At 49.9% G+C, this 19,196-nt stretch overlaps 1 protein-coding gene across 12 annotated transcripts in view; it reads left to right on the top strand.

The window, feature by feature from the left end:
* The window catches only part of rdgB (retinal degeneration B), a 507,955-nt gene that overhangs the window by 394,643 nt on the left and 94,116 nt on the right, over positions 1-19,196 (top strand). For all 12 annotated transcript variants that reach the window (XM_069311958.1, XM_069311951.1, XM_045726080.2 and 9 more), the window contains 2 exons: positions 2,891-3,047; positions 10,322-10,471. In XM_069311958.1, the coding sequence (XP_069168059.1) occupies positions 2,891-3,047; positions 10,322-10,471 (307 nt within the window). The remainder of the gene's footprint in view (positions 1-2,890; positions 3,048-10,321; positions 10,472-19,196) is intronic.

Raw genomic sequence — 19,196 nt, 5'->3', positions numbered from 1 at the left:
GCAGATTAGTCTCTTTCAACAGATTGGTTTAGCCCAGTACATCGTGGTCATTCACAGTCATCGTACATTCACAGTCTCCGTGGTGTAGTGGTAAGACACTCGCCTGGCGTTCCGCGAGCGCTATGTCATGGGTTCGTATCCTGGCCAGGGAGGATTTACTGGGCGCAAATCCTTAACTGTAGCCTCTGTTTAACGCAACAGTAAAATGTGTACTTGGATGAAAAAACGATTCTTCGCGGCGGGGATCGTATTCCAGGGACCTGCCCGAAACGCTACGCGTACTAGTGGCTGTACAAGAATGTAACAACTCTTGTATATATCTCAAAAAAAAAAAAAAAATACATGGCTGATTCACTCTTCTCCTCGAGTCTTTGCATCTGGTCTTTTTGACTCAAGTCTATCATCACTTATATGGTGGGCAGGTGGCTTCATTGATGGTTTCCCACCTGCGTGCTTTGTCTCGGTGGCAGTATGAATTTTTCTGGTGGTCCTTCCATTATTTCCTATCTCTGTGTAGGTGCACTTCAGTCTCTGATAGGGTTGTCTTGTCCTTCATTTCATGGATGTTTCAGGACCGTAATCTTATTTCGAATACTGTCACCTCATATCGTATGGTGCTGCTGCAGCTTGTGTTCAGTTTTTATGTTACTTCTGCTCCATTCTACAAGCTGTCTCATGCATTGTTTAACCTCTGGCCTGCTCATGTGCTGCCTGAGTTGTCCTGGTTGTTGGACTGGGTGCTCTCTTTTCTCTCTTCTCCTCGGTTTGTGTTGGTCTCTTTAGTTCAAGATTGTGTTTCTAAGGCTCTTTTTCCAATTGGCATTGGCCTCTGGGGGTCGAATCACGGATCTTCATGCTCTCCTCCAGCGCAGGGGTTTCTGCTCATTTGGTCCTAGTGTAGGTTTGTTCATTTGCAGCCATTTCCTTCTTTTCTGGCAAAGAATGAGTCTGCTGCTTTTCAGAGGGGTCATTGGGTTGCTAATGCTTGGTTGATCAGGCCGGGGGTGCACCATGTGTTGTGTCCGGTTGCAGCTCTCCTCCGTTACCTGCATGCCACTGCTACGGTGGCCGGAGACGCGCTTTGCATTGACCCGGTTTCCCTTCTCAGTTCCAGGGCATGGGTCTTCCAGGTCGTTCACAGGGTTATCAGGTATAGCCAGCCTGCAGTTTATCCTCGTGCCCATGATTTTGTAAGTTAGCTGCTTTGGCTGCTGTCTTCGGTAACATGTCTTGGGTTGACATTCGGGCACAGAGTTTTTGCAGGTCGAACAGGGTCCTGGCCGCTCGCTACCTTGTCAGTGTTCCAGGGCCTCATTGGGCCTGAGTCGCATTGGGTCAGCGGTTGCAGCCAGTTGTCTCAACTTTGAGTTGAGAAGTGAGGGCTGACCACCTCCCAGGTAAGTTCCCATTTTTGTTTTTGTCTTTGGGCAGTTAGCTCCAGGGAGCTGATGGGGCTCCGGCCAGAAAACCAACATTAAATTTAATGAAAAGCCATTTTCTGGATGAGACCTGGAGGCTTCCTCAGCAACCCTTCCTCCCTTCAGTCCCTCCCTTTCAGGTTTTTGACATCCAGCCTTAAGAACTGAAGGGTGGGTAGCCAGCATTAAGGTCTGGGGCTTCCCCCTTTCCCCCTCCTAGGGATGGGGGGAGTTGAGCAGACAGTGGCGTGGCATCGTGGTGACGTCATACTATCTTGTGTGTGTTCATTTGGGGAGTTCTGTCTACTTTTTCAGCTCTTTTTAGCAATGTTTTCACCAGAATAGGGGTTTCTTTTAGGGCGCTTACTTTCTGGGTGCTTGACCCAGATGATGGCAAACATAGAATGCTTCCAACCACATGGGGGTTTCTATAGGCCATTACTCCTCGTGCCTCTGAGTGGGCTAGATTCTGGCTTGTGGTCCCCAGTAGGCCTAGAACTCCATGCACATTGACTGATGCCAAAGTCTAATATATCCATATCAGCCTGGATAGATCCGGGAAGCCTCCTGGTCTCACCCAGAAAAGGGCGTTTCATTACATTCATTACTGGTTTTTTGTGTACTGAACCGACTATCCAAAACGGTTATAGACGATTTGACCAGTCCCCCTTGCGTCTTTGAGATGAGACCAGGAGGTGCTTCATCTTTTGGTGGGTGGTGGATTCTGCCGCTCTCTATATGGATCTACCTCGATGGCTGCCTAATGGGTTGATCCAGTCTCCTGGGTTCAAGAGACACAGAAATCACATTCGTTGAACTGATGGAGATGTGGCCTGCCTCCTCTTCCTCCTCCTCTCAAACAAGGGGGGAGGTTGGGAGCAAATGAACGGGTGGTAGGTTATAACATTTTTGGTAATTTATGTACATAGTTTGAGAGTTTTGTGGCATTTTTCAAGTTTACAGGTATCGAAAGCAATCAGCTGTGGTAGTGTTTTGTCTTGCTGATTTTTTGGGTGCTTCACTTCTTGGTGACATAAATAATAGAATATATAAATGCCACAGCTCCCTGCAACTTTGTAAGGGGGCCAGGTTCTGGCTCTGGTCCCCAGTAGGCCATACAAGGATCCTATGGCTGATGTGACTCATTATGGCGTTCTCGTTCAGTAGAACGAGAATGCCATAATGATGAAGAACAGCAATCTCGTTCAGAGCTATCTGAATGAGATTGCTACAGGGAGCCACCATTTGGCTCCTTCAGAATACATGGTAAGTTGACATATCTACAACCAGTTGTTTTGGTGAACCGAGGGAAAACTTGGTAACATACCAAGAATTGTCTTGATTGCAAATTCTCTCTACCTGATCAAGGGTTCAATTTAATTGCAATCTATTCTATCAAGGCCCCACTGTACGATTAAGTAAATTTGATGCTCAAATACTCTTTGGTAATCCATTTTATTTTATTCCTCTAGGTGAGAAGGTTGATATACACATCATGCGTGACCCTCCAGGTGGTGACTGGCAACAGATAAGCACAGAAGTAACTGACAAGAATGGGCGCATTGCCTTTACTATTCCTCCAGATAAAGCTCTTAGTTGTGGCATGTATCCTGTCAAGATGGTTGTGCGGTTAGTATGAGTTTTAATTATTTGTAGATTTTAATAATAAAAAACTATTGTTATTTGTAGATTTTAATAATAAAACTATTTAAATCAATATTAAACTGGAATAGTTTGGACGAAGTGGTTTCATAAATAATGAATTTGCCAGAGTAAAGTGAATTAAACTCTTTTGTATATAAATAGCTCAGGAACGATGGTTGTGCAGATATAGATACCACATTTGCACTACAGTACCTAAGATATTTCTGGAGGGAGCTCCTTCGGCTCTCCGGAGCTATCGGGGCTGATATAAATATATAAGACCCTGGCATCAGTCAAGCGAATGGAGTTCTAGGCTTAGCGGGGACCACGAGCCAGAACTTGGCCCCCTCAGACAGGCATTAGGTGCAATGGCCTATAGAAACCTCCATGTGGTTGGAAGCATTCTGTGTCTGCCAACGATTGGGTCAGGCACCCAGAAAGGTAGGCACCCCAAAACAAACCCTGTCTGGTTAAAAAATTGCTTCCAAAAGCCGAACTATTTGACAGAACTCTCCAAACGAATAATAAGCATACGAGCATGACAATCGTCATTGAGCTTTCATCTGCGCAGCTCCTCCCGCCCCAGGAGGGGAAAGGTTGAGCCCCAGACCCCCCTCCTCCATGCCAGCTATCCACCCTTCAGTTCTGTGGCAGATGTGAGACCTTGGCAGATGTGACCTTGGCAGATGTGAGACCTAGGGAGCCGGTCGGCCGAGAGGACAGCACGCTGGACTTGTGATCCTGTGGTCCTGGGTTCGATCCCAGGCGCTAGCGAGAAACAATGGGCAGAGTTTCTTTCACCCTATGCCCCTGTTACCTAGCAGTAAAATAGGTACCTGGATGTTAGTCAGCTGTCACGGGCTGCTTCCTGGGGGTGGAGGCCTGGTCGAGGACCGGGCCGCGGGGACACTCAAAAAGCCCCGAAATCATCTCAAGATAGCCTTGGCAGTTGTCCGACTCTGGCTGCAGATTTGTCTCAGTGCTGTACCTTGTGGTGTGTGATCCTGTCAATTGGGGGGGTGTGAGCCAAGAGTAATTTTACCTGTACTCAGGCTGCATGCACTTAGGGTTCTCTTCCCTAGGTGCCTGTAAGTACTGCTCTTGTGGCTTGGGGTTATCTTCCATAAGTTACTTGGGATCTACCTCCGCCTTGGTCTTTTGCTGCTTGGTGATTGCCCGCCCTTGGAGTCTTGGAGTCAGCTGGGGTGTTTCATACGACACTGTTTGCCTCTGGATTGGCGGTAGCTTTGTCACTGGTAAGGGCGCAAGGTACTGTGCAGCTAGTTTTCACGCTTTAACAGTGGCCGGCTCTGTTCTGCCTGTGACATTGTACTCGTGTGGGGTGTTTCTTTTATTTTTGTTTCTGCCTGGTGGAGGGTCTGCACTTGGTGTGTTGACCCTTCTCTCATTGTATTCTTGGTGGTCTAACGTTAGGTCCCCTGCATATGTACTACGTCGTGGGGGTTCAGGACTTAATAGTTTGCTCAGTAGTTTGGAGTGCCGGTTAGCAGTACCTTGCCTGGGCTTCCCTTAAGTGCCTCTTAGAGCCCCTGGAAAACCTCACTGGGGCTCAGTGGACTGATGGAAGCGTCCCCTGGGTCCCATTTTGCCTCGTGCAAGTTTGAAGGTTGCTCTGTCCCCTTGTCTCAGGGTGACAATCACCAGTTATGCCTCCGTCATGCTGCTTGTTGGGTCAGTGACACCATCGATTTGGAGTGTTGCAAATGATGTTGCTTGCATGTATTTCAGTTCACCCTGTCTACAGATCTTGGTTTTCGGGTGCAGGCAGCTTCGGCGTTGCATGCATGTTTTAGGTTGCTGCAGCATGCGAGGATAGTTGCTCAATTGGATGCCCCGAGTCTGCCCCGTTTTGGTTATAGGGACCCGGACTTGGGGGTGTTAGTTGCCTCAACTGTGGTTTCATTCACATCCACTAGTCCTTTTCCTGCTGTTTGTTTGTTCTTTTCCCCTCCACCCCCCCCCCCCACCCCTGCTGCTTCTGGCTCTGAAACGTCTGAGGGTTTCAGAGTCGGGGCAGGGTTTAGTTGGTGATGAGACTCGGACAGTTTCAGGGAATACTCTTTCTGGTGTGATGACGGAGGCATTTGAGCCCGTTCATCCAGTCAGTGCTTAAGGGGTCTGACCTTTGGGCCCCCTTCATTCCAGCTTTTCTGTTGAGGTGGGGGGGGGGGTGGTTTGGAGGACGGCTCGGCTCTGGGTCCTGATGTGGAGGCTCCCGACATGGGGAAGGGGCTGACTTGGGGGCTTGGGCTCTGTTTGACCCTGCATGGGGCCCCATTTGACCCTGCTTCGGTTTTGGTACACTTTGAGCGGGTCTTGTTGCTGCAGTGAGTGGGATTTTCTTATTCCCCCTCCATGTACGAATTTGATATGGTGTCAATCTTTCACCGGGTTTGGTTCCAGGATCATTTGGGTACTTCCATTCCTTTCTTCCAGAGGTTTTCGGTCTCCCACCTCATGAGGGTGCTTGAGGCCATTTTTGGCTTACCTCCTGCGGGATCCGGATTATGCCTCGATAATGGATCCTGCCTTTATTGAGTTCAGTTTTTCTTTTCCTTACTGGATGCATTATGTGGTTCCATCGTCGGAGGCATGGCATTCGTTCTGTTAGTGCTACAGACTTGAGTAGCGAGAAGCCCTTTTGGTGGTACAGATTTGCCAGGGGGGGGCAAGTTTGAACGCCTCAATGCGTGTTTGTTCGCCCCAGCACCTCCGCGGGATGTCGGCCAGGTACAGCTTCAAGTGCAGGTTCCCTTCCTTTCGGCTGCCCTGGTTGCTGGGGACTTGCCTGTCCGTGGCCATTTGGCTTTGGTCTTGCTTTTCTTTTTCACTCTCGAGCTGTCTTCGGACTGGCTTGCGGAGGACGTGGAGATGCTTAAGGTTGATCCTGGGTCTGGTGCTCTGGTCTCAGCGGTGTGGGCTTAGGCTGCCCTATTGAAGCTGTTTGCACCAGTCCTGCAAGAGGCAGTGTCTGTTCTTTCTTTCTTTCTCACCTCACGTGCTGGCAAGCAGGGCTCGCTCAATCTGTGGAATCCATTTGAGCCCTGGCTCTTTGTTTTCTATGCCTTTTTGTCCTTTGTTGTTTGCAGAGTCTGCGGTGGTTCAGTATCTGCAGGAGGCTTCTTCAAGATGTCGTTCCATGTCCGAACTGTTGGTTCTCCTGGGGGCTGGTGGTGGCGTCTTCCTCAAGGGGTCGTGACAGGGCTTGGGGTTCCTCCTGTCATGATAGGCCAGTCATGCCAGTTTCAGAGCTGGCAATGCCTTCATAACTGACGATGACTGTGTCGGCGCGGTGATTGTTCTGCTCATAGGTTGGCTAGGTGTAAGGGGTGTCAGTCCGTTCACAATTTATCCCATTGATGAGGCAATGGGGTGAGGCTCGCGCTGTTTACCCATGCCTGCTCCCACAATTTGTGAGCATTTAGGGTCATTTCTTATGGCTTGCAGTGGCATTGGGTGGCCCCTCCCCCTTCAGTGGGTTCGGGGCTGGCGGGGCGGGCCTTTCCTGCGCTGTCGGGTCATCTTGAAGTGGGTTCGCCTAGGCGTGGTTGAAACATCCTCATCCCTCAGGTGGGTTTCCCCCCTGTTTCCAGTTCTGACATGGAACTGCGCAGACTTGCATTCTGGACTTGTCGCATTTGAACCTCTGAGACTATTACCCCTCCTTTCAGATGACTGCTTTGTCCCAGGTCTGTCTTCTCTTGGAGCCGGGCACTTGGATGGTGTCCCTGAACCTCCAGGACGTGTATTGGCACGTCCCACTTCATCCAGGGTTCAGGGACTGGCTAGGTTTTGTTGTTGGGTGTCAGGCTTACCGCTTTCATTGCCTTCCATTCAGCTTGAATCTGGCACCTCGTATTTTCACAAGTCTTTCCCGAGTCATGGTGGCCCGTTTGCCTCTGTTAGGGGTTTGGGTTCAGGCCTACCTCGATGACTGGCTGGTGTGGGCTCCCAGCCAGTCCGCATGTCTACTCGCCAGAGATTTCCTTTCTTTCTCAGCCTGCCGGGTTCGGGTTCCTGGTGAACTGGAGAACGCCCCATCTGGGTCCCCTCTCGGGCTCGATCTTGTTTGGATCCTGTTTGGGACTCTCAGACCGCTTCCTTGTCTCTCCCTCTGGCGGCTCTACTGCGGCTGCGGTCTCACTTCCACCTGTTTCTGGGGACTCCTGGTTCATAAGGCGGTTGCACGAGGGTTTGTACGTGAGTTTGAAATTTGCCAATGATGGTCAACTTGCTGGGTCAAGTTTGGCTTTGTCAGCTGTTCTGGTTCCTTCAGGGACATTCCTTCCGCTTCTCTCGCGACCGCTGTGTTCGGCTTCCAGGTACCTTACGTTGACTGCTGCATTACCGGCTTCCTTTTCGGAGTTTTCGGGGTTCAGTGCTTTGGTGCCTACCCGAGCCCCTCGCTCGATGTGTTCACTGAAGCGTCATCTCTTGGCTGGGGCTTTGTGCCCAGTGCTCACCAGGCTGGCCAGGGGCAGTGGGGTCTGTCCTTCTGTCGGGTTTACAGCACAGTGCATTAGTTCGTAGCGGTGTGGCAGGCGCTTCAGAGGGTTCGGGTCATTTGAGGTTCGACGATCCAGTTCCATTTGGACTGCTCCCCGGTGGTTCATTATCTGCACCGCGGGGGTTCGATGCAGTCCTCGGTTGTTTTGGGGTGGTCACTCTGGGTGACTTGTCTGCTGAGTTCTCAGGGTTTAGATCTCCTAGCAGTTCACGTTCAGGGGGGTGTCCATCTTGCTGGCGGATGGTCTGTCTCGGTTCATTCCCCTGTCCACAGAATGGACTGTCAATGCTGGCTTGTTCAGTAAAAGTTGTCGTATTGTTCAGTACTTATTCAGTAAAAGTGCTCGTATGTCCGGCTCTGCCGGACATACGAGCTCCCAGAGGGGGACCACTTTTTGTCGGCGTAGTCAAGGCATCTCCCGTTATATGTGGTGCCTTGGTGGCTGGCCAAGCCTTGGTTTCGGGTACTGCTTGCTCGATGTCCGAAACCGAGGGTCTTCCCGCGCTCCGCCTCTTTCAGTGGATCGGGCCAGTCCGTTATGTAGCTAGTTCGATCTTATGAAGTCTTCAAGTTTGGTCTTCCAACATGGGGTCTATCACCATTTATATGGTGAGCAGGTGCCTTCGTTGATGATGTTCTAGCTGCGTGTCTCACCTTGGCGGCAATGCGGCAATATGAAGTTTCCTGGTGGTCCTGTCATTATTTCTTGTCTTTTCGTAGGTTTTCTTCTGTTTTGGATCGGGTTGTCTTGTCCTTTCTGTCTTGGTTGTTTCAGGACCATCATCTTATGCCGAATATTTTTTTCCTCGTGTTGTGTGGCGCTGGTGGAGCGGCTTTAGCTTGCGTTCGGTATGGACTTTACTTCTGCCCCGTTCCGCAAGCTGTCTCTTGCATTGTTTCACCTCCAGCCTTCTTATGCGCTGAATGAGCTGTTTTGGTCATTGGACTGGGTGCTCTTTTTTTCTTTCTTCTCCTTGGTTTGTTGTGCTCCTTTTGGTTGAAGATTGTTTTGCGAAGGCTCTTTTTCTGTTGGCATGTGCCTCTGGGTGTTGGGTTGAATAGTTTCATGTTCTCTTCCAGCGCAGAGGTTTCTGCTCTTCTGATCCTGGTGGTAGGTTTGTTCGGTTGTGGCTATTTCCTTCTTTTCTGGCGAAGAATGAGACTGCTGCATTTTGAAGGGATCCTTGGGTCGTTGATGCTTGGTTTGTTCGGCTTGGGGTACATCATGTGTTTTGTCCGGTTGTGACTCTTCGTCATTACCTGTGCACCACAGTCTTGGTGGTCGGGTTTGGTGATTCCCGGCTTGCCAGGTTTGGGATTCCTGTTTTCCAGGCTTACCCTGCCACTCGGCATTTTCCGGATCTTGGGTGTCACTTCTCAAGAATCTCGCATCGGGCCCACAGTGTCTCCGATCTTCTGGTGAGCTCGCTTGCATTGGGAAGTTTGGGTTCCAGCTCTGCTTGCTCGGTGGTTGCACCCGAGCAACCACCGAGCAAGATGGTTCCCGCTACTCTGCCTCTAACTGTACTGGATGGGTCCATGGCGGGGTGGGCTCGGTTCTGCCTTGAGTATCTCGCCACCTGTTGGTGGTCAGGTGGCTTCGTTGATGGTGTCCCACCTGCGTGCTTCGTCTTAGCGGCGGTGTGTGGTTTTCTTTGGCGGTCCTTCCTTTTTGTTTGTCCCTTCGTCGGTTTGCTGTGTTTTCTTGGCATGGTCTGGTCCTTCTCTTGTGGAGGTTTGGGGCCGTCATCTTGCCAAATCCTGTTGCCTTGTCTCGTGCGGTGCTGGTGGAGCCACTCCGGGTTGCTTCGATTTTGGAAGTTGCCTCGGCACCGCTTCGTGAGCAGTCTCTGGCATGGTTCACCTCCAGCCTGCTCTTGCGCCGCTTGAGCCATCCTGGTTCTTGGATTGCATGCTCTTTTCTCTTCTCCACAATTTGTTGTGGCCCCTTCGGTTCAGAGTTGTTTTCCAAGGCTCTTTTCTTGTTGGAGTTGGCTTCTGGGGGTTGGGTTAGTTTGTTTCATGCCCTCCTCCGGTGACTGGATTTCGGCTCTTGGTTCTCATGATAGGTTTGTTTGAGTGAGGCAGTCTCCTTCTTTTCTCTGCCTCCCGGTTTAGGTCCCTCTTGTTTTTATCTTCGGGTAGTTAGCTCCGGGGAGCTGACGGGGCACCCCCCAGAAAACCAGCATCGAGTGTAATGAAACTCCATTTTCTGGGCGAGACCCGGAGGCTCCCCTGCATCCCTCTCTCCCTCTGGTCGGCATTTTTTTTTGCGTGTTTTAACATACAGCCTCCGAACTGCGCAGCTCCCTCCTCTCCCCCTTTAGGGGAGAGGGGAGCTGCTCAGACAGCAGGGGTGGCGACGTGTGACGTCATGCTCCTTTGCTCGTTTCTTTTAGAGGAGTTGTATCCACTTGTTCGGCTTCAGGTAGCAAAATTTTCACCAGATAGGAGTTTGTTTTGGGATGCTTATCTTTCTGGGTGCCTGACCCGTTCAATGGCAGACATAGAATGCTTCCAACCATATGGTGATTTCTATAGGCCATTGCTCCCCCATGCCTCTGAGGGGGCCAGGTTCTGGCTCGTGGTCCCCAGTAGGCCCCACAGAACTCCATACACATGACTGATGCCAAAGTCTGACATTAACATATCAGCCTAGTAAGCTCCGGGAAGCCTCCGGGTCTCACCCAGAAAATGGCATTTCATTACATTCAACGCTGATTTTTTGCAGGGGTGACCACACTAGTGCTACTCATTACCTGACTGTTGTACCGCCCAATACTGAATGTGTGGTGTTTAGTATTGACGGATCTTTCACGGCATCTGTTTCGGTTACTGGGCGAGATCCAAAAGTGCGAGCTGGAGCTGTGGATGTTGTTAGGTAAGTTGTACTAAGATTTGATTTTTAACTTGTTTTTCAAGTACCATATGTACTACTTTAGAAGTTTAACTACAAATATTACAGCAGAGGAAGTTATAACTATAAATAATGTTATTTTTAAGATGTGTTGGCATGAATTAGTAAGTATGGTTTAGCTACATGTAATATATTACAGTGGTACCTCGGAATACGAGTGTCCCTGAATACGAGTTTTTCGGAATACGAGCAGGATTTGCTCGGAAAATGTGCCTCGAAAGGCGGGGGTTACCTCAAAACACGAGTTTGTTGATACGTGTACAGGCCAACTAGCGCTTGGCACGACGATCGCGCCTCAGTTTACCAGTGTCTCGTGTCCAGTGACTATCCCACCTGAATTCTTCACAAGGATTTACAGTTTTTTGTCGTTTTTTTGGCCATTTGAGCATAAAAGTTGTCATTATATATCTCACCATAGGTCTCAAGAAAGCCATTGGTAAGGTTCAACCTAAGAAAATAGCTGTGAGTAGAGGCAGTAGAGAATGTCCCTTCTTGATTAAGAAAATGTGTGAAGTATGGGAAGAACTGCAAAGTTTTGTTGAAAAAACTCACCCAGATAAAGCTGTAGCAGGCCGTTGCATTGACCTTTTAAATGACAATGTGATGTCTTAATACAGACAAGTGTTAAAATGTAGGGAAAAACAAGTGTCTTTAGACAGATTCTTAGTAAAACAAGCAAGTCCTAGTGGTATGCAGGCAAAATGTGCCAGAGTGTGCATACCAGTGAAGTCCTCACTGCCTGATGTGATAATGGAAGGAGACTTCCCCTTCCAAACAGTAACACCTCTCATCCTCACATCTTCCATACACCAACAGCAGTCCTCAGCAAGGGTAAGTAATAACTTGAACATAGTTTTGTAGGTTTATTTAGATGAATTAGGTATAAAAATTTAGTTTGATGTGGGGTTTTTGGGGTAGTCAGGAACGGATTAATTCATTTCCCATTATTTCTTATGGGGAAATTAGCTTCGGAATACGAGCTGTCTCCAGGAACGGATTAAACTCTTAAACCGAGGTACCCCTGTATTAGTAGAATATGCATCCTCAGAAGAGAATGAAAGGAAGACACAGCTACCTTACCTTGTGGCTTACCTTTTTGTAGCTTCCGGGGATGAACGGCCCTGCGGCCCAGTCTTTGACCAGGCCTCCTGGTTGGGCGTCTGGTCAACCAGGCTGTTGGACACAGCTACTCGCAGCCTGATGTATGACTCACAGCCTGGTTCATCAGGTATTATTTGGAATACTATTATATAATAGTATTATAATACAGTATCTATTATAATAATAATAATAGCAATTATATAAAAATGGAATAATTCATAAAGTAAAAATTTAACCACTGTGCTTTGCCACTATTGCTCAAGAAAATTGAAAATTATTGAAAAAATGCTCAACGAGCTCGGTAAGAACAAAGCAGCTGGCTCAGATGGCGTTTCACCATGGGTTCTGAGAAAATGTGCATCTGAACTCAGCATTCCACTTCACCTGATCTTTCAGGCATCCCTGTGTACAGGAATCGTAGCAGACGTGTGGAAACAGGCTAACATAGTTCCAATCTACAAAAGTGGCAGCAGGGAAGACCCCCTCAATTATAGACCTGTATCATTGACAAGTGTAATAGTGAAAGTATTGGAAAAACTAATCAAAACTAAATGGGTAGAACACCCAGAGAGAAATGATATAATATCAGACAGACAGTATGGTTTTCGATCTGGAAGATCCTGTGTATCGAATTTACTCAGTTTCTATGATCGAGCCACAGAGATTTTACAGGAAAGAGATGGTTGGGTTGACTGCATCTATCTGGACCTAAAAAAGGCTTTCGACAGAGTTCCACATAAGAGGTTGTTCTGGAAACTGGAAAATATTGGAGGGGTGACAGGTAAGCTTCTATCATGGATGAAAAATTTTCTGACTGATAGAAAAATGAGGGCAGTAATCAGAGGCAATGTATCGGAATGGAGAAATGTCACAAGTGGAGTACCACAGGATTCAGTTCTTGCACCAGTGATGTTTATTGTGTACATAAATGATCTACCAGTTGGTATACAGAATTATATGAACATGTTTGCTGATGATGCTAAGATAATAGGAAGGATAAGAAATTTAGATGATTGTCATGCCCTTCAAGAAGACCTGGACAAAATAAGTAGATGGAGCACCACTTGGCAAATGGAATTTAATGTTAATAAATGTCATGTTATGGAATGTGGAATAGGAGAACATAGACCCCACACAACCTATATATTATGTGAGAAATCTTTAAAGAATTCTGATAAAGAAAGAGATCTAGGGGTGGTTCTAGATAGAAAACTATCACCTGAGGACCACATAAAGAATATTGTGCAAGGAGCCTATGCTATGCTTTCTAACTTCAGAATTGCATTTAAATACATAGATGGCGATATACTAAAGAAATTGTTCATGACTTTTGTTAGGCCAAAGCTAGAATATGCAGCTGTTGTGTGGTGCCCATATCTTAAGAAGCACATCAACAAACTGGAAAAGGTGCAAAGACATGCTACTAAGTGGCTCCCAGAACTGAAGGGTAAGAGCTACGAGGAGAAGTTAGAAGCATTAAACATGCCAAAACTAGAAGACAGAAGAAAAAGAGGTGATATGATCACTACATACAAAATAGTAACAGGAATTGATAAAATCGACAGGGAAGATTTCCTGAGACCTGGCACTTCAAGAACAAGAGGTTTAAACTAGCTAAACACAGATGCCGAAGAAATATAAGAAAATTCACCTTCGGAAATTGAGTGGTAGACGGTTGGAACAAGTTAAGTGAGAAGGTGGTGGAGGCCAAGACCGTCAGTAGTTTCAAAGCGTTATATGACAAAGAGTGCTGGGAAGACGGGACACCACGAGCGTAGCTCTCATCCTGTAACTACACTTAGGTAATTACACTTAGGTAATTACTATATATATGACAATTCCTCTGTGTACAGAAAAAAATGATTCCAAAACTATTTTTCTGTGGAGAGCCCCTTCTGCTCCTCGGAGCTATACCAGACTGATGTGTATATATTAGACCGTGCCAACAGTCAATCGAAGGAGTTCTAGGCCTACTGGGGACCGGAGCCAGAACCTGGACCCCTCGAGAGGCACGAGGAGCAATGGCCTAAAGACACCCCATATAATTAGAAGCCGTCTTTGTCTGCCATCTACCAGGTCAGGCACCCAGAAAGGTAGGAATTCCAAAACAAACTACTGCTGGTCAAATAAATTGCAAACCGAAAGCCGAACTAGCAACTCCCCAATCAAAACCAAGGAAACAAGTATGACGTCACCACAAACACCGCACATATGTCTGCACAACCCCCCTCTCCCCGTGAGGGGGACAGGGGGGGGGTCCCAGACCTCCACGCCGGCAACTCTCCTCAGTTCACAGACTATTGTGAGGGCGAACGGTTGATTGACTCTCTCTCCATCCTTTGAGCAGTGCTGCAGTGCGGTGTTATGGTTCAGTTTTGGTATCGTGCGAGCCAGGAGTAACACAAGAGTACTGGGGCTGCATGCACCTAGGGCCACCTTCCCTAGGTGCCCTGTAAGTACTGCCACTGTGGCTTCAGGGTTATCTTCCCTGAGCCGTTCAGGAGCAACTACCTCCGTGTGGTTCTGTTGCTGCTCGGTGATTGCCCGCCCTTGGGGGTTCAGCTGGGAAGGTTTTTACTCCTGTTTTCTCTTGGGTAGGAGGTAGTTTCATTGCTGGCTGGGGGCGCAAGGTACTGTGCAGCTGTCTGATATACGCATAGTGACTGGTTCTGTTCACCTGGAAACGTTGTGCTTTTGCGAGGTTTTCTTTTATTTTTGTTTTGTTTTGCCTGGCAGGGGTCTGCCTGGTGTGGTAGTAGGACCACTTGTAGGATTTTGGTGGCCCTCCACTAGGTCCTTGTGTTTGCACACGTCACAGGGGTTCAGCTTATAGTTTGTTTGCTTGATAGCTCTGGGATAACTGGTTAGTAGTACCTCGCCTGGGCTTCCCTTAGCAGTCAGCCCAAGGGCCCTGGCAACCCCCCTTGGGGACTCAGTGGTCCGATGGAAGGGAACTTAGTCATACCTCACCTTGTGCGAGTTTGAAGGTTGCTCTGTCCCCTTGTCTCAGGGTGACACTCACCGTTTTTGTCTCCGTCATGCTGCTTGTTGGGTCAATAACACCTTTGACCCGGAGTCCTGCAAGTGGCGTTCTTTGCTTGTACTCCAATTCACCCAGTCCAATGAGATTGATATTCGGGTGCAAGCAGCTTCGGTGTTGCATGCACGGTTTAGGTTGCTGCAACGCACAAGGTTGGTTGCCTTTCTAAATGCCCTGCAGCAGCCCCACTTTGGTTATAGGGACCCGGACTTGGGGGTGTTAGTCGCCTCGACTTTGGTTTCATCTGCACCCCCTAGTCCTTCCCCTGCTGTGGTTCATCCTGCTTCCCCCCCCCCCCCCACCTCCTGCTCCCGGCTCCCAAACGTTTGAGGGTTTCAGAGTTGGGGCAGGGTTTGCCTGGTGGCGAGTCTTGGGCGGCTTCGGGGAATGCCCCTTTCGGATCGGCGGTGGAGGCATTCGAGCCTGTTCCTCCTGCTGGAGCCCTTGGGTCGTGCCAGCGGGCCCTCTTCATCCCAGCTTTTCCGGCAGACTCTGCCTTTTCTCCAGAGGCAGAGGGTTTGGAGGACAGCTCGGCCCTGGGTCCTGAAGTGGAGATTCCCAGGGCTGGGGAGGAGTTGACTTGGGGTATTTGTGCCCCATTTGACTCCGCTTGGGTGTTGGTACCCTCGGGGCTTGTTGTTACAGGGGGAGGGGTTTTCCTATCCCCCCACTCCCTGTATGAGTTTGAAATGGGTGCGACTCCTCCCCAGGTTCTATTCCTGGTTCCCTTGGGTTCCTCGGTTCCCTCCTTCCAGAGGTTTTTGGCTTCCAGCATCACATCAAAGGTGGCGTGGGAAGCCCTTGCGGCTTACCTCTCGTGAGACCCGGCTTACGCCTCGGTAATGGATCCTTCTTCTTTCAAGTTTGGCTCCTCGTTTTCTTTCTGGATGCTTTACGAGGTGCCGGAATCTTCCTGGTTGGCAGACTCCCCTTTCTTTTCATTGGGGTTATGCCATTCGTTCTGTCGATCCCGTGTGCTTGAATAGCAGGAAGTGACTATGGTTGTTTAGGTTTACCTAGGGGGCGAATTTGAGTACTTCCTCCCCTGTTCTTCCTCGTGATGTCGGTCAGATTAAGCTTCACGTGCAGGTTCCCTTCCTTTCAGCATCCCTGGTAGTTACCTAAGTGTAGTTACAGGATGAGAGCTACGCTCGTGGTGTCCCTTCTTCCCAGCACTCTTTGTCATATAACGCTTTGAAACTACAGACGGTCTTGGCCTCCACCACCTTCTCACTTGTGTCCCTGTTCTTTGCTTCTCATCTCGCGTGCCGACAGGCGGTGCTCGTCCACTCTTTTGAATCGGCTTGGGCCCTGGCTCTTAGATTTTCGTCCCCTTCATGTCCATTGCTGTTTGCAGAGTCTGCGGTGATGCATTTTCTTTAAGCAAGTTTGTCTAGTTGCCGCCCTATGTTGGAGTTGTTGGTTCTCCTGGGGGGGGCCTAGTGGTCCTGCCCGGAAGGGTCGTGCCAGGTCTCGGGGTTCCTTTGGTCATCGTAAGCCAGTAGTGCCAGATTCGGGGCTGGCACCTCAGGAGCTGTCGGCGTCTGGTCGGCGCAGTGATCACTCCGACCGTCATTTGGGCTCATGTAGGGGTCGTCGGCCCTTTCATGGGGTCTTCCCATTGACAAGGCAATAGGGGGTATGCTCGCGCTGTTTGCTCTCGCCTGGTTCCACAATTCCTGGGCATTTCGGGTCATTTCCTTCAGCCTGCGGTGGCATTGGGTCACTCTTCCTCCATCAGGGGGATCAGGGCTGGCGGGGCAGGCCTCTTCTTCTGTGCTCTGTCAGGTTATCCGGGAGTGGGTTCGCTTGGGTGTGGTCGAAATGACAACATCTCTCAGGTGGGTTTTCTGCCTGTTTTCAGTTCCGAAACGGGACTGTATGGATCTGCGATTCATACTGGACTTGTCTCGTCTGAATCCCTGGGTCTCTTGCCCCTCCTTTCGGATGACCACTCTGTCTCAGGTCCGGCTACTTTTGGTGCTGGGTGCCTGGATGGTGTCTCTGGACCTTTGGGATGTGTATTGGCATGTCCCGATTCATCCTGGGTTCAGGGACTGGCTCGGTTTTGTCGTGGAGCTACAAACTTACCGCTTTCGTTGCCTTCCATTCGGCTTGAATTTGGCACCTCGAGTGTTCACACGCCTTACCCGAGTCATGGTGACCCGTTTGCATCTGTTAAGGGTTCAGGTTCTGGCTAACCTCGACGACTGGCTAGTGTGGGCTCCCAGCCAGTCCGCGTGTCTGCTTGCCAGGGTTCTTTCCCAGCTTGCCAAGTGAGTCCCTCTTTTTCTTTATCTTTGGTTAGGTAGCTCTGGGGAGCCGAAGGGGTTCTCCACACAAAACCAGCGTTGAATGTAATGAAACTCCATTTTCTGGGTGAGACCCAGAGGCTCCCTGGTATCATCCCCTTCCCTCTGGTCAGCGTTCTTTTCGTGTTTTTGATACTCGGTCTCTGAACTGAGTAGAGTTACCGGCGTGGAGGTCTGGGACCCCCTGTCCCCCTCCCGGGAGGTGGAGGGGGGGGGGGGTACGCAGACAGATGCGCGGCGTTTGTGGTGACGTCATACTTGCTTCCTTGGTTTTGATTGGGGAGTTCTGTTGCTAGTTCGATTTTTGGTTTGCAATTCATTTGATCAGCAGCAGTTTTTTAAATTCCTACCTTTCTGGGTACCTGACCTGGTAGATGGCAGAGAATGACTACTTCCAATTACACGGGGGTGTCTTTAGGCCATTTCTCCTCGTGCCTCTGTTGAGGGGTCGAGGTTCTGGCTCTGGTCCCCGGTAGGCCTAGAACCCCTTCAATTGACTGTTGCCACGGTCTAACAGCCTGGTATAGCTCCGGGGAGCCTCCGGGTCTCACCCAGAAAATGGTGTTTCATTACATTCAACGCTGGTTTTCTGTGGGGAGCCCCTATGGCTCCCTGGAGCTTATCGGGCTAATGTATGTTATATTAGACCGGGACATTAGCCAAGGAGTTCAGACCTACCAAGGGACCAGCGCCAGAACCTGGCCCCTTCAGAGAGGTTTCAGGGAACAATGGCCCTGGAAAGCCCCCTTGTGGTTGGGGTTTTCCTTATCTGCCATCGACCGGGGTTAGGCACCCAGAAAGGTAGGCATAACAAAACAAACCCCACATGGTAAAAAAATAAAACAAAAAACCAAGCAGAGAGGTAGAAACTCCTTACAAACCCAAGGAAAGAAGCAAACATCAAACTTTACTGCCGCGCCGATTGTCCGCGCAACCCTCCCCGCCAGAGAGGGGGACGGTGGAGCCCCGGACCTACCGCGCCGGCTGCCAAGCTTCAGTTCGTAAGCTAATGTCAACTGGGATAGACACTTCTCTGGCCTCAGTTTCCTAGGCGGTGTTTGCCTTGTGTGGCGTTCACTGCCGTGTGTTGTGTTGTGCAGTGGCCAGGAGTACCTCATCAGTGCCAGGGCTGCATGCGCTTAGTGGCTGACTTTCCTAAGCGCTCTGTGAGTACTGCCCTTGCGTAACAGGGTTATCTTCCCTGGGGCATTCGGGAACCACTCCCGTAGGGGTTCTTGCTGCTCAGCATTTGCCTCGCCCTTGGGACCAGCTGGGGCTTGGGGCCCTTGTTTGGCCCTGGGTAGGGATTGGTATTGTGCTGGTTAGGGCGTCAAGGTGTTGCACAGCCTGCCACCTAAGCGGCGACCGGTTCCTGTTGCTTCTGGAGACGGTGTACTTTTGCGGGGTTTTTCTTTTGTTTTTATTTTCAATTGCCTGGTGGGGGTCTGCCTAGTGTGGCTATAGTTCCACTGGTAGTGTTGGGCGGCCCTCTGCTAGGCCCCCGTGATTGTACACGTCTCAGGGGTTTTCAGAGCTATCCTCTACCCTCTTGTTATGTTTGGGTTTCTTAACCGGTTAGCAACACCTTGCCTGGGCTTCCCATAGCAGTCAGCCTACGGGCCCTGGAAACCCGTGTCGGGGCTTGGTGGACCTTTGAATGTGTCTTCCGTGTTCCAACCCGTCTTGTACGGAATCGTTGGTTGCTGTGCCCATGTCTCCGGGTGACAGTCGCCAATTTTATCTCCGTCATGTTGCCTGTTGGGTCACTGACACCTTGACCCGGAGACTTGTGAGAGATATTCTCTGCTTGTTCCCCAGTACTCTCCTGATGTTATTACTGTTCAGAGTACAGGCGGCATCCATGTTGCAGGCTTGGTTAGGTTGCTGCAACATGCCAGGTTGGTTTCCCACTCGGATGCCCCGAGGCCGCCCCGTTTTGGTTAGGTGCTGTTCTCCCCTTTCCCTCCCTGTTCCTGGCTCCGGACCGTCTGCGGGTTTCGGGGTCGGGGCGGGGTTTAGTTGGGGCCGAGACTCGGGTGGTTTTCGGGGGCTGCCCCGTTTGGGTTGGGGGAAGGAGTTTTTCGAGCCTGTTCCTCCTGCCAAGGCTTCTGGGTCTTACCAGCGGCCCTTTCTTGCTGCCTTTCCCATGGACTCTTCTTTTTCTTTAATGACGGAGGGCTTGGAGGACGGCTCTGCCCCGGGGCCTCTGTTTCTGGTTCCCGGGGCTGTGGGGGAT

Source organism: Procambarus clarkii, chromosome 71, assembly GCF_040958095.1.
Source record: "Procambarus clarkii isolate CNS0578487 chromosome 71, FALCON_Pclarkii_2.0, whole genome shotgun sequence".
Taxonomy (NCBI): domain Eukaryota; kingdom Metazoa; phylum Arthropoda; class Malacostraca; order Decapoda; family Cambaridae; genus Procambarus; species Procambarus clarkii.
The sequence above is the reverse complement of the archived record's forward strand: the minus strand, read 5'-3'. Positions and strand labels throughout refer to the sequence as shown.